Consider the following 13457-nt stretch of genomic DNA (forward strand, 5'->3'; position numbering starts at 1 on the left):
ATTTTCAAATCTGGACAATATTTGTAAAATAATTATAACAGAAATACAATAATCCACCCAAATTAAAGATTTTTTAAAAATTCTAGTTAAATAGGCTATGCTTGTACATAAGATCACAAAACATCGGCAAACAAATACAAAAATATCGCATAAATTTTCATATGGCCATCTTTTCTGGTACTCAAGCTCTATGGTCGTGTGACTTGAGACATTTATTCTTAACAACAGCTAATCTAAACACAATAAGAAATTTTACTTGATGGAGAAAAAAATTTCCTATGCATATTCATAATAAATTGAATTGTGTAGCTTTATCATGATTTAAACAATTTGTGATATTAATATTCAGATTTTTTTTATTTGCAGAATTGATAATTAACAATGAATGTTCCAGAATGAAAGCAAACGTGGAGAAATCGCAGAATAAAATGCCACGACTACTGTGAAAACAGTCCTTTAATGAGTGACAACATATCAAATTCAATACAATAAGAAATTGTAACTTTCTGTATTGAAATGGCATCAACGACAATTCCATGGCACTTCTTTCGACCTACACACACACAACCAGCCAAATTTAAACATATTTCACAACGACTCCCTGTATATCATGACGACTCCCCAGGATTATATCGACGATGACTCCCCGGTGTATCACGACGACTCCCCGGTATATCACGACGACTCCCCGGTGTATCACAACGACCCCCCGGTATATCGCCGATATCTTATGGTAGATATTGTACCTTAAAGTAGTCACCAAAGAATCATGATTATTTCTTTATCTCATCGAGACATTCGGTGAACCTCCGACAAAAAGATTTGACTAAGAGGACTACAGCTATGCTACAGAGACCAGATATTGATGAACACAAAATATGATTTACAAACAAATTTAACACAACACTTAAATGCATGTGATATACTCACAATGCAGTAAAAGTTTTCCCTCAATATTATCCCCGTTATATGTTCTGCCTATGGTTAGTTAATATGATATATTGTAGAGGTTTAGTCTTATTTCTTAATACATTAACTTCATTATAATTGTTCAATTAACTAAAAGGTTAACAATCTATAATAGGCAGAAAGGAATCAGGACTGAACTGTAAGTGACTGTGTATTAAAAGTTGAAGACAACAAAATATATAAATAAGGTTCCTCACACAGTGGCTGCATTCTATAGACAAGCTGTCTGATTGATATGGAAATTACAAACTTCAGCTAAACAAACAAAAAAGAAATAAGGGAAATTACAATTATGTTAAATAAATGAAAGTTTATGTTTTCTACAGATGAAGAATTACTGTATTGAATATTTCTTAAAACAACGAAAAACAATAACAAGAAATTGCTATTCTGAAGGAATCATGAATTACAAGTCTCTTGGAGATAACCCTACCTGGTAAAATTAAATAAAACCGCTACCAGCACATGTACAATTAATGATATATACTGCATCATGGTCTTGATATATGTGACGGGATCCTGATTTTGTGTTGGAATATCCAATCCACTGAATAATAAACATGTCAGTAGGAAACTACCAACTTACTGTACATAGGTATTGTCACTCACAAAATAGTCTTTATATAGAATTAAAATGGACTTAAAATTCACTCAACGACAATTTCTTAAATACATAGGCAGATGGAGATATGTATGCAAATGAATATAATCTAAAAGTTGTCTTTCTGGAGCTTTAAATCCATTGTACAAGTTCTATTTTCAATGTACCTGATACAACAAAAGTTATGTTTGATTTTTTTTTTTATTATTTGGAAATTATTTCATGTCTTATGGTTTAACATTCAGTGCAATGTATTTGTCTTCTAAAACACCAAATCACGAGTGTAAGTTTGAAATCAAGGAAAAAATACAAGACCTTTGCATGCATTTTTAAAGGATTTTCGAAAGGTAGATATATCTTTCATTTAGTGGTTGCAACAGCTGAACTACCTATGGACAACATTTTGAGGAATGAATCTAAGCAGACTGAAAATTGCACGTTGCTTCGATATAAAACAAAGTCTTCACCAAAGCGCCATATGAACATTTCTCAGGACTACAAGGTTCCATCCTACTTCTGATGATCTGGTCAGCCATTTCAACCAATGAATGAGAGTAACAATCTAAATATACATTGTAATGTACACTACTGTAGTACAGAATGCAGTCCACTGTCCGACGTGCTTTCTAGGTGTTTCAGGGTTCCGCCCGGTCAGTAACTCGGTAATTCATGTTGTGTCCACTTCTGTAAACCACATATAATCACTAACGTCTTTCGTTTACAGTTACTATCATCGTTGCAGTAATCTTTCTACTGCTGCATTCACATCTCCTAACGTAGCTTGTAATGCTGGAATACAGAAAACAATCATTTGTAAACATAACATATATATGGCAATAGGGATATTTTTTGTAGCTCATGTAAATGTATGTGTATTATTGTTAATCATATCTGAAAACCTTTTCATGTTAATTTGAGAGTAATGAATTCTGACAGATGATTAAAAATTACTGCATTCCTGTTTATTATGGCTAAATTATGATGCCAGTTACTAAAAATAAAAAAATAAGAAAGGAAAAAAAAAACTGTTATGTATTTAATCATTTTGCATATAGAAATAATTGTATGCGTTATGCATTGTAAAGTTATTTCGAAATACTTGATTATCTGCATCGGGTTACATTTCTAAGTACATTTACAGAACGTATAACCCAGGCATTGTAATAGGTGTAGTTGCCTTGCATTTTAGCAGGTTTTATACAACAGAGAATGGCAATATAGATTCTACTATTTCTCAGGTCACTGCTATCTATTAAATTTGTTCTCTGAAAAAATGACTCCCTAATCTCCAGTATACTCAACTTTTTAATAGCCCTCAATTAGTCCAGAAAGTGAATTTAGCAGTCATTGCAGACCTTTTGTTCAAAAACTGAGAATATCCCTGGCCAAACCATTAAGAAGATTCTACTCCACCAGTAAGTCGTACACAGCAGGAGAAAACTCACCTCTAATATTAGCATCTCGATCTACAAAACCCATCATGGCTAACTGATCTAGCTCTGATGCGTACCTCTGTTCCGGTGGCTGGTTCTGAAAGTTTAATAACCAGTTGTAATACTGCCATACCAACATGTAAAACACAATTATAGCTAAACAGTATTTAGTTATTTCTAAAGACTATTTCACTTCTCTATGTTAAAACAAGGCAATCCAGTCCCCACCGGTAATGATTTCTTTATTTAACGAGCTGTACATGTACGCCTCTCAACATCCACCTACTACAAAGGAAGCATCCTGATACAGAATAGGGCAAATTTTCACCAATGATTGCCACCTGAGGTCAAAATGACAATCACAATGACTTTATTTTCATATGAAATTCAACCATACCTAATTTGGTTACTCATGGAAAAATAGTACTTAATAGAAAAAAATTCAATGACTGAAATTAGAGGCCAAAGCACATATCACAAAGATCTTTTTTGTGTAAACTGCACCCCACCATCATAACATAAATACCTACGTACCAAATTTGGTTAATCATGGTGAAATAGCACAGGAGCTATTTTTTTCAAAGGTTTAGGTCAAAGGTCAAAGCAGTGTCACAGTGACCTGCTTCTCATACTCTGCATACCAGGTCTGGTTACTCCAGATAAAATACAGAGAATGGAAGGACCGACAAAGCGCAAACCTATTTTACCCCCCAGAGACGGTGGTGCACTAATAATCTTTAACATCTCAACAGGGCAGAATGTTTGTCGAAGCTAAACTATTATCAAACACTTAGGAATTGAAATCATTTCAATTTGAACCATTTCCTTGTCAATCAATATTTGTATTAATGGGGAATTTAAAAGGCTAAAAAATTAGCGTAGTTATAATACATGGTGCAACCGTTGATTTTGTGACCAACCAGAAGTACTAGGTTTGTGACTTACAATATTGCCCTGTGACATCATTTGCATCATGTGTGACATCAGATTGGTGAGTTGTTCTTGGCTGGCACCGGGAGTGACCCCTGTTGCAGGGGTCATGCCCCCTGCTGTGGCGGTTGTGCCCCCCGCTGTGGTAGTAGTTGATGTAGTGTCAGCTGAGGGTGTGGTAGATGAAGTGGTGGTGGGGGAGTTAGCCGAGCCAGGTGTCGTGGGTGTCGAGGTAGTGGGCACACCTTGGGCCATTGCAGGATTTAATCTGAAATACACCAAGTTAACATTGAATTAAATTCATGTAAAACAGGTTATACAATTACACCAAAGTCTCACCTCATATCAATAAACATTTCCCTGCTAAAATGTATGAAATATCCTCAACCATAACAGTGAATCATCCTCAACCATAACAGTGAATCATCCTTAACCATAACAGTGAATCATCCTCAACCATAACAGGGAATCATCCTCAACCATAACAGGGAATCATCCTCAACCATAACAGGGAATCATCCTCAACCATAACAGGGAATCATCCTCAACCATAACAGGGAATCATCCTCAACCATAACAGGGAATCATCCTCAACCATAACAGGGAATCATCCTCAACCATAACAGGGAATCATCCTCAACCATAACAGGGAATCATCCTCAACCATAACAGGGAATCATCCTCAACCATAACAGGGAATCATCCTCAACCATAACAGGGAATCATCCTCAACCATAACAGGGAATCATCCTCAACCATAACAGGGAATCATCCTCAACCATAACAGGGAATCATCCTCAACCATAACAGGGAATCATCCTCAACCATAACAGGGAATCATCCTCAACCATAACAGGGAATCATCCTCAACCATAACAGGGAATCATCCTCAACCATAACAGGGAATCATCCTCAACCATAACAGGGAATCATCCTCAACCATAACAGGGAATCATCCTCAACCATAACAGGGAATCATCCTCAACCATAACAGGGAATCATCCTCAACCATAACAGGGAATCATCCTCAACCATAACAGGGAATCATCCTCAACCATAACAGGGAATCATCCTCAACCATAACAGGGAATCATCCTCAACCATAACAGGGAATCATCCTCAACCATAACAGTGAATCATCCTCAACCATAACAGTGAATCATATCAATAAAAGGAGATAATGAACTACAGCATTGCTGTCAAATGAGCTTTTATAAATCAAAACCGGAATAAATGTTGGGACTTAAAAACAGCAGATAGAATGTCAACTAGACTAGAACAAGAGTTCCGCAAAGCGGTACATGATACGCCTGTCAGATGTCGAATGAGCAGTGCCAATAGTGCATGAAGTTATTGCGCAGAAATTGTGTTCTGTCAATTCTACAAAAGTCTGTAAATTATGGCTGAAGTTTGAAATGAATCCATTCAAAATTTCTCAAGGTATTGAGCAGATAGTGTTACGTCAATTCCATAAAGGGCCATAACTCCCTTAATAACAGGCGGATAATGGTTATCGAACTAGTGCAAGCTTTCATAAAAATGGACCTTCCTATGAAGTTTGAAATGAATCTATTCAAAATTACTGAAGTTATTGAGCGGAAACTGTTTCTGCAATTCTACAAAGGGCCATAACTCGGTAAATAACAGGGGAACAATTTTGGTTATCGAACTTGTCCGAGCTTTCATAGCAATGAACCATCCTATGAAGTTGGAAATTAATCCATTCAAAACTACTGAAGCTATTGAGTGGAAACTGTTTCAGCAATTGACCTTTGCATAAATTTCAATCAAAGTCTACTAGTAAGTTGCTGAAAAGGGTTAGATATAGGACAGATATGGATAATACTAAACCCCCTCCCTTTCCTAAAATGGCGTTAGTATCTGTTCTTGATTATAGAAAATGTGGAATTTAAGAATGTTATCTTGAACAACATTATAAGATTTAAGACGCTCTGCAATACTAGGACCTGGTGCCTTAAGTTTGTTTATTCTGATGTTTATTTTAGTCTTAACCTACATCTGCTCTGTAAAGTCAATACTTTATGCAATTGAATTGAAAAGTAATGTTTAATACTGCAACATTAATTTTGGTTGGATTGGAATTTTTGTGAACATTAACCATATTCTCATACACACACAATGTTTTGCATTTTGTAAACATTACATCTGGCAAAGGCAACTTTAGCAAGGAAATTATTATTTATTTCAATGCTGAGTTCTGGCAATCTGGATTGCTGTTGTGTCTGTACACTTACTGAGGGAAGAGGCCTGGAGCCTCTGACTGTAGCTGTTGAAGACCAGTCTGTACTTGCATCATGGCCTCCAACGCCCGCGGATTTGTCATCACTCTCTGGATATCTGGATTTTGCATCTGAATTGGAAAACAACATAGACTACTTGCTATAATGTCTTAAAGATTTAATAAAAGTAACCATAGTTTTGTTCGTCTCTTTCTAAAATGGTATTCCAACCATTTTTTGACAATGTGTATGACTTCATATTTTTCAGACCTCATTTTAAGAAAGAAAAAAAATTGAAGTTAATTGAATATTGAATTAGTTTAAGATTAAATATTAAATATCAATAGGAGCAATGGGCATGACTTCTTTTAAATTGGGGACAATTTTGATTTTTGAAAATATCAAATTATTTACTTCATTCTTTTCTTTCTTCATTCTTTTCTACATAAGAAGCTTTAGATCACATTACCAATGAAACAAATGCTGACAAGTGTTCGTAATGTACAGACCTGTTGCATCATAGCGGGCATGTGTTGCCTCATCTGTTCCTGGAGCTGAGGATTGCCAGCCAACATGGGGTGAGCACTCAGCATCTGATAGTGATAAACACAACTTTGATTTCTTGATCAAACATTAAATACATGTTTTTAATTAACTTTATTTAGGCAAACAAAGAAAACAATTAATAGCTTAATATTTCTATGAAAATTCCTTCAAATGCACTATGTTCTCTTTGTAGATATTCTGGTCAATCATCTGATGAAATTTTCACTGACCTCCATAAACGTCTAACTTGTTCAATTCAGTATGTAGACTTTCTCTTTAGATAGGCGAAAAAACCCTCTGCCGAGTGACATGTGAAATTTACAATTTCGTCACATCGTTGTACAGATAAACAATTCAAATCCCTCACTCGGTCATAACTTGACAAAGGGACCAGTCGGTCTTGAAATGTTGCGACACGTTACATACGTAGATTGCTAGTACATAAAGTAAAACTGTGATATCACATATTCGAAACTGATGAATTTAATTGAAAACATCCAACCTGTATGGTATAGTAATGACACTTACCTGTTGGGCCATATCAGGGTTGGCGGCCATACTCTCCATCATTGACTGCATGTATGGTGCCTGTAGCATGTTCTCTACTAACTGTGGGTTCTGTGTCATCTGCTGCATCAAACTCTGCATCCCCGGCGTCTCAAACATACCTGTATCAAATCATAGTTTTTCTTGTCATATTACTGACCCCTAGAGAAATATCTCATAATCTATCCCAGGCGTCTCAAACATACCTGTATCAAACATACCTGTATCAAATCATAGAGTTCATGTCATATTACTGACCCCTAGAGGAATATCTCATAATCTATCCCAGGCATCTCAAACATGCCTGTATCAAACATACCTGTATCAAATCGTAGTTTTCATGTCCTATTACTGACCCCTAGGATAATCTATCCCCGGCGTCTCAAACATTCCTGTATCAAACATACCTGTATCAAATCGTAGTTTTCATGTCCTATTACTGACCCCTAGAGAAATATCTCATAATCTATCCTCGGCGTCTCAAACATACCTGTATCAAACATTCCTGTAGCAAATCATAGTGTTCATGTCATATTACTGACCACTAGAGGAATATCTCATAATCTATCCCCGGCATCGCAAACATACCTGTATCAAACATACCTGTATCAAATAATAGTGTTCATGTCATATTACTGACCTCTAGAGAAATATCTCATAATCTATCCCCGGCATCTCAAACATACCTGTATTAAATCATAGTGTTCATGTCATATAACTGTCCCCTAGAGGAATATCTCATAAGCTATCCCCGGCATCTCAAACATACCTGTATTAAATCATAGTGTTCATGTCATATAACTGACCCCTAGAGGAATATCTCATAATCTATCCCAGGCATCTCAAACATACCTGTATCAAACATACCTGTATCAAATCATAGTTTTCATGTCCTATTACTGACCCCTAGAGAAATATCTCATAATTTGATTGGTCGATAGGTATTACACATGAGTCTACTGAGCTATGAGGAGTCCCCCTCCACAACAGGGAGACGTATGTATACGTCCCCCTCCACAACAGGGAGACGTATCATGCCTTAGAATTGTTTCAGGTAATGATACTAAGAAATCAAGGTGTTGGCTATCATCCATCAGGGATGTTAGAGTCCTGAACATTATTTTCAAAAGACTGATGAATCTCACTGCCATAGTGGGTTCTCCAAACATGTGAGTCCAACAGGATGAGTCCAGAACTCAAATATCAAGTGTCCAAAAAACAATGCTTTCACTCACTTACTTTCCTTGGTATGGTTTGATATTGACCTCTTGAGATATATGGCCATAATACTTACCCCTAGAAGGTGTTGTTGTGTTGGATGTGCCCGTCGTTCCAGAGGTGGTGGTTGCCCCGGGTGACTGAGGCGCCCAGGGGTTGGGCAAAGGATCTGTGTTTTCTCTGCCTTGTTGACCATCATCACCAGTGTTGGCTGTCAAATTACGCAACAAAATTTTATCAATTTTGCCAAAAAAAAATGAAAAACTATTCATGCAAAATACTAAAATAACATTAGGAAATCCTGTCAAATTTTAAACTATATTTTTACTATGCATAAATCTAATTAGGAAATCAAATATTTGTTTTTTTAACTCCATGGATAGCTTAGTCACTGGTAAAAAGTCAGTTTTTTCAAAAAGTACAGCAAATATTCCACGACAGCTATTTTTGATAACAAATACATGGGGTAGAAAGATCGAGTGACAAATTTTTTGAACTCCCATCACCTGCAGTAATTTTTTTCACACGGACACACTACAAATGTTAACAATAATTTTAGATTTCATCACCCACACGCTAACCTAACAATTGTAGGTACCTACCTACCACCCAATCCCATACAGTCAGAGCTGTAGCAGCTAGTACAAATTTATTGTCTGTAACAGTTGTTATTACATTATTGTGTATTTACAGTTTATTAAGATAACAACTTCCTTATAAATGTCTGCCTACCTCCTGATTCTCCAGGGACGAGGGAGGCAAAGGGATTCCTGCTCCCAAAACCTTCCTGTGCTGCGTTCATCATCGGTTCCTGAATGTCATGGTACATTCTCTGTAGTGCGTTAAAACCACCGGGAATACTCTGCAAAGAACATCATTTACTTTGTAGTGCATTTAACCCCTCTCACCCCTATGCAACTTTAGAACACTCTGCCAGGCTCTGATATGGATTAGTCCATTACGGTCTACAGCATTGAAAGGGTTAAACTCCGAAGAATATTATGTGGAAAAAATATCGACTTTTATACCCTGCTGTCAAAACAGAAACTGGGAATAAATAACTACCAGTACTAATGGTTGATAATATACCATTCTGTAATGTTGTCCATCAGAAACAAATTTTAGATTCCTATTATTTAGTTACATTGTAATACTGGATAGTAAACTCACCTCCAAATTACTCATAGCACGGTCTTGTGATCTCATTAACTCCTGGAGCATGGCAGGGTTCCGAGCTAGCTCCATTGTCTGTAATACAGAACAGGAAACATATATAGACAGGAGAACATGGGGACAGGAGAACATGGGGACAGGAGAACATGGGGACTGGAGAACATGGGGACTGGAGAACATGGGGACAGGAGAACATGGGGACTGGAGAACATGGGGACTGGAGAACATGGGGACTGGAGAACATGGGGACTGAAGAACATGGGGACTGGAGAACATGGGGACAGGAGAACATGGGGACTGGAGAAAGGGTAAAAATACCAGGAACTTTCTGTGGATACTTGTTTTAATAAAGTATTACACAATCACTTCTACCAATATAGCAATTAGTGATGGGCAATGTTTTTAAAATCATAATCGATAATCTGTTTGTAATGGGAAGTAGTAAACAGAGCAATGATTGATTGTATAATCGATTTATAATTTTTTGGGACTGAACACCCAAACAAAGTGAGAACACTACTGTTACATCAATAGACAGAGCTGTTCACTTTACATTAGGTTTCGTTCTTTTACAATAATGGATATCAAGCAACTTGTATGTATTTTTAACAATCATAATGTAAAAATCATCAAAATATATGACTTTTAAAGCAGACTTTACATGAAAGACATTTAAATACTTTGATTTCAATAAAGAACCGATGATATCGATTAGGGAATTGGTAATCAATAATCAGAATCGGAAAGGGCAAACGGATTAATTTTCGATTATAATCGATCATCAGCCCATCACTAATGGCAATGTTTTAAATGGTTATATAACATTTGATTTATTGGCTGGAAACATTTGTCAGACACCAGACAACATGCTGATTTTGTTGATAACTTTTGTGCGTTTATCTAACACAGCATATATATTCAGATGTTTCAAAATTTTGAATTCAGATCATTGTAAGTTCTAATCAACGCATCAAGTAATAGACATTTATCCAATAAAGCTGTGAGGATAAGAATCTTTGCTCACCTGTCGCATCAAATCAGGGTTGTTCAACATGTGTGTAATCTCAGGGTTTCTCTGAAATAGGAATTGAAAAAGGAATTTGGACAATTGTGATGCTATTGCGCAATCAGTGAATACGCGATTATGATAGTGTTTTATTGTTGTATACATTAGCATCAGCTTGTTATTACTAAACACACTTAAAATGAATTTAGATATACAATGTATTACTTGTTTATTTCGGAAAAGCTGCTTTTAATGTTGTTTTATGAATTCTGCTAATGACATAGCTGATGTTCTTGATGATCGTAAAGTCAATAAAACAAAAATCTTTTTTTAACTATATATAGCTATTATCATGTATTATTCAGATTCAGATAATACATGTTTAGTGTATGGAATTCTAAACAGGCTGTCGGCACCAACCTCCATGAGCTCCCTCATCTGTGGGTTGGTTGTGATCATTTGTCTCATCACATCGGGGTTCGACATCAGTTGCTGGACAAATGGATTGTCCATCATGTTACGTAGCATTTCAGGGTTACTCATCATCTGAAATCATGTCATGGAAATACAGAAAATTTAAAAAACAACCAAAAAATAATATAAACTCATTCTTGAATGAATAAAATAATAGAAATAATTTCTTATATAATCTTTATTTATTTTACACTCTTGTTGGCGCGGTTGTTAGCGCGTTGGGGGTCTTATTGTGGGAGGAAACTGGAGTACCCGGAGAAAACCCACGTGGTCGGGCAGGTGACCCCAACCTTTTCACGTCCGATCGGGGAATCGAACCCCGGCCGCCTTGGTGAAAGGCAAGTGCGCTATCCACTGCACCACCCGACCACCCAATTGTAATCATTTCTTCCTGTTAGTGACCTTAAGCATGAGTTCTATAAATAGGAGTAAACAAGATTCTAATTTATATTTATATGTGTCAGTTACTATTGATAAAGATATCGGGAATCTTTTTCAAGTATTACTCATTTAATTTTCATAAAAGCATGACTTCATAAATGATGAATTTATGATAAACCATGAGAAGTTGTGAGACTGTATTATGACTTGTCAGTACAGTGAGCTCACCTCTCTTTGTATCCTCTGCTGCATCTCCATGAAGTTGGCCGAGCCCATCCCCAGATTGCCGAGGCCAGCCAGGCCTCCCAGACCACCTACTCCAAACGGGGTCTCCCCCACATTGGGCTGACCTACAGGAGGCTACAAGAAACATTTAAATACAATTCAACAACTATCTTACAATACCATCGACCAGCAGCATATAAAAACAGAACTTTATTCTTCTAATACTTCTTATCAACCAGTACATACTATTTCAAACAAGAGTCCAAGTGTGTCTTCGGTTTAACTTTCTAGTGTCCATTCTCTATAGAAACTTGATCATCAGTGTCCATTCTCTATAGAAACTTGATCATCAGTAAGTTTCTCTAAGCATTGACAATTCTTAAGCCCTCAAAAGGCCAGTCTAAGACACACAACCTCCTAGTGTAAGCACACTAAATACTAGGTCATACAGGTGTGAGGTATTTCCTGTGAACTCTGTACTATAATAAGAATCACTATGGATATGAATTGTTGCTCACAGTAAACGAATGCTCTGAGATATCAACTTACCTGCACACCGACTGCAGGAGAAGGTGCTGATGGACTGGCAGCCCCACTCACTTCCGCAGCCTGTTGCTGGGACTGAACGGGAAATTAAACAAGACATTAGAGGGATACAAATCATTTTGCATACATAAACTGATCAGAATACAGCATTCTCAAAACCTCATTCAAATCTTATGAGGTAACATGTATGTCCAGTCACTCCTTTGGAAGATTAAGCTGCAAGAAATATGAAAATATTTCTTTTTTAAAAGAACTACATTAATGTTGACGCTAACGAAGAACCCTGAAATATATACGTTGTATACTCATACACATTATTTAATTTACTGTCATATCTACTAATTGTCTGTTCTTTAATTCTAAAGAGGTTGCTACAGCAATGGTTTCACATCCCTTACATTTGTATAAAATTTCAGCAAAATCAACTGAGAAATGACATTTCTAGAGCAACGACTAGGTTTTTTCAAAAACGAGTAAACGTAAGTGACCTTGACTTTGACTACATGCAAACGGTACTATGAAAAGTGAACTGAACCTGTGATCAAATATACAGACATAGTACATGATACCAATTATAGGAAGTCTCATGAAAATCTGTTTAGATTTATATGAAGTTACTAGAGAGATGAAATTAATGAGATAATACGACTTAACTTTAGTGGAGAAAACTTTTACCATATTAAACAATGTATACAAGACAAATCATACAAAAACTGTTTTTTGGATCTGATGGTATGTACATATATTTGCCTTTTTGTGTATATACATAAAACTGTATTCTGGTACGTAAGAAATGTGAAATCAATCATGCTTATCAGCTGGTCTGATCATTAGTAAAGTCTTAATCTGATTAGAGGAACAGTTTCTACTTCCTTGTTGGTAGTGTAAGCACTGCATCACATCAAGACATGACTCTCACATTCTCAGTGACGGTACACAAGTGCACATGCTACTTACCCCTCCAGTTGGTACGTGAGACTTACAAGTTACAAAGTATGAGTACTGGTACAAACTCAATGATGAAGAGTGTACTTCGGTTTTTGTTGAGTAGGTTTTACTTATAACTTCGCAGTATTACCCTGGGACGTGCCCTATAGTAAGCAATGTTCAGGGGAATATACTGCCTACTGGCAAGCCAGCACCTCCAACTACGCAATATAACCCTGGGA

General features: G+C 36.5%; 1 protein-coding gene across 1 annotated transcript in view; it reads right to left on the reverse strand.

Annotated features, from left to right (window-relative positions):
* Window positions 1–333: 333 nt before the first annotated feature.
* LOC110445514 (ubiquilin-1-like) overlaps window positions 334–13457 on the reverse strand; it is a 21657-nt gene continuing 8533 nt past the window's right edge. Inside the window, exons 3-15 of the mRNA XM_021490188.1 lie at window positions 12292–12363; window positions 11746–11877; window positions 11083–11208; window positions 10681–10731; window positions 9654–9731; window positions 9216–9345; window positions 8560–8694; window positions 7248–7387; window positions 6683–6766; window positions 6189–6304; window positions 3949–4201; window positions 3016–3100; window positions 334–2359 (exon numbers count right to left, since the gene is read on the reverse strand). Coding sequence (XP_021345863.1) covers window positions 2301–2359; window positions 3016–3100; window positions 3949–4201; window positions 6189–6304; window positions 6683–6766; window positions 7248–7387; window positions 8560–8694; window positions 9216–9345; window positions 9654–9731; window positions 10681–10731; window positions 11083–11208; window positions 11746–11877; window positions 12292–12363 — 1461 coding nt within the window. The 3' untranslated portion in view covers window positions 334–2300. The remainder of the gene's footprint in view (window positions 2360–3015; window positions 3101–3948; window positions 4202–6188; window positions 6305–6682; window positions 6767–7247; window positions 7388–8559; window positions 8695–9215; window positions 9346–9653; window positions 9732–10680; window positions 10732–11082; window positions 11209–11745; window positions 11878–12291; window positions 12364–13457) is intronic.

Source organism: Mizuhopecten yessoensis, unplaced genomic scaffold (assembly GCF_002113885.1).
Source record: "Mizuhopecten yessoensis strain PY_sf001 unplaced genomic scaffold, ASM211388v2 scaffold2317, whole genome shotgun sequence".
NCBI classification, from domain to species: domain Eukaryota; kingdom Metazoa; phylum Mollusca; class Bivalvia; order Pectinida; family Pectinidae; genus Mizuhopecten; species Mizuhopecten yessoensis.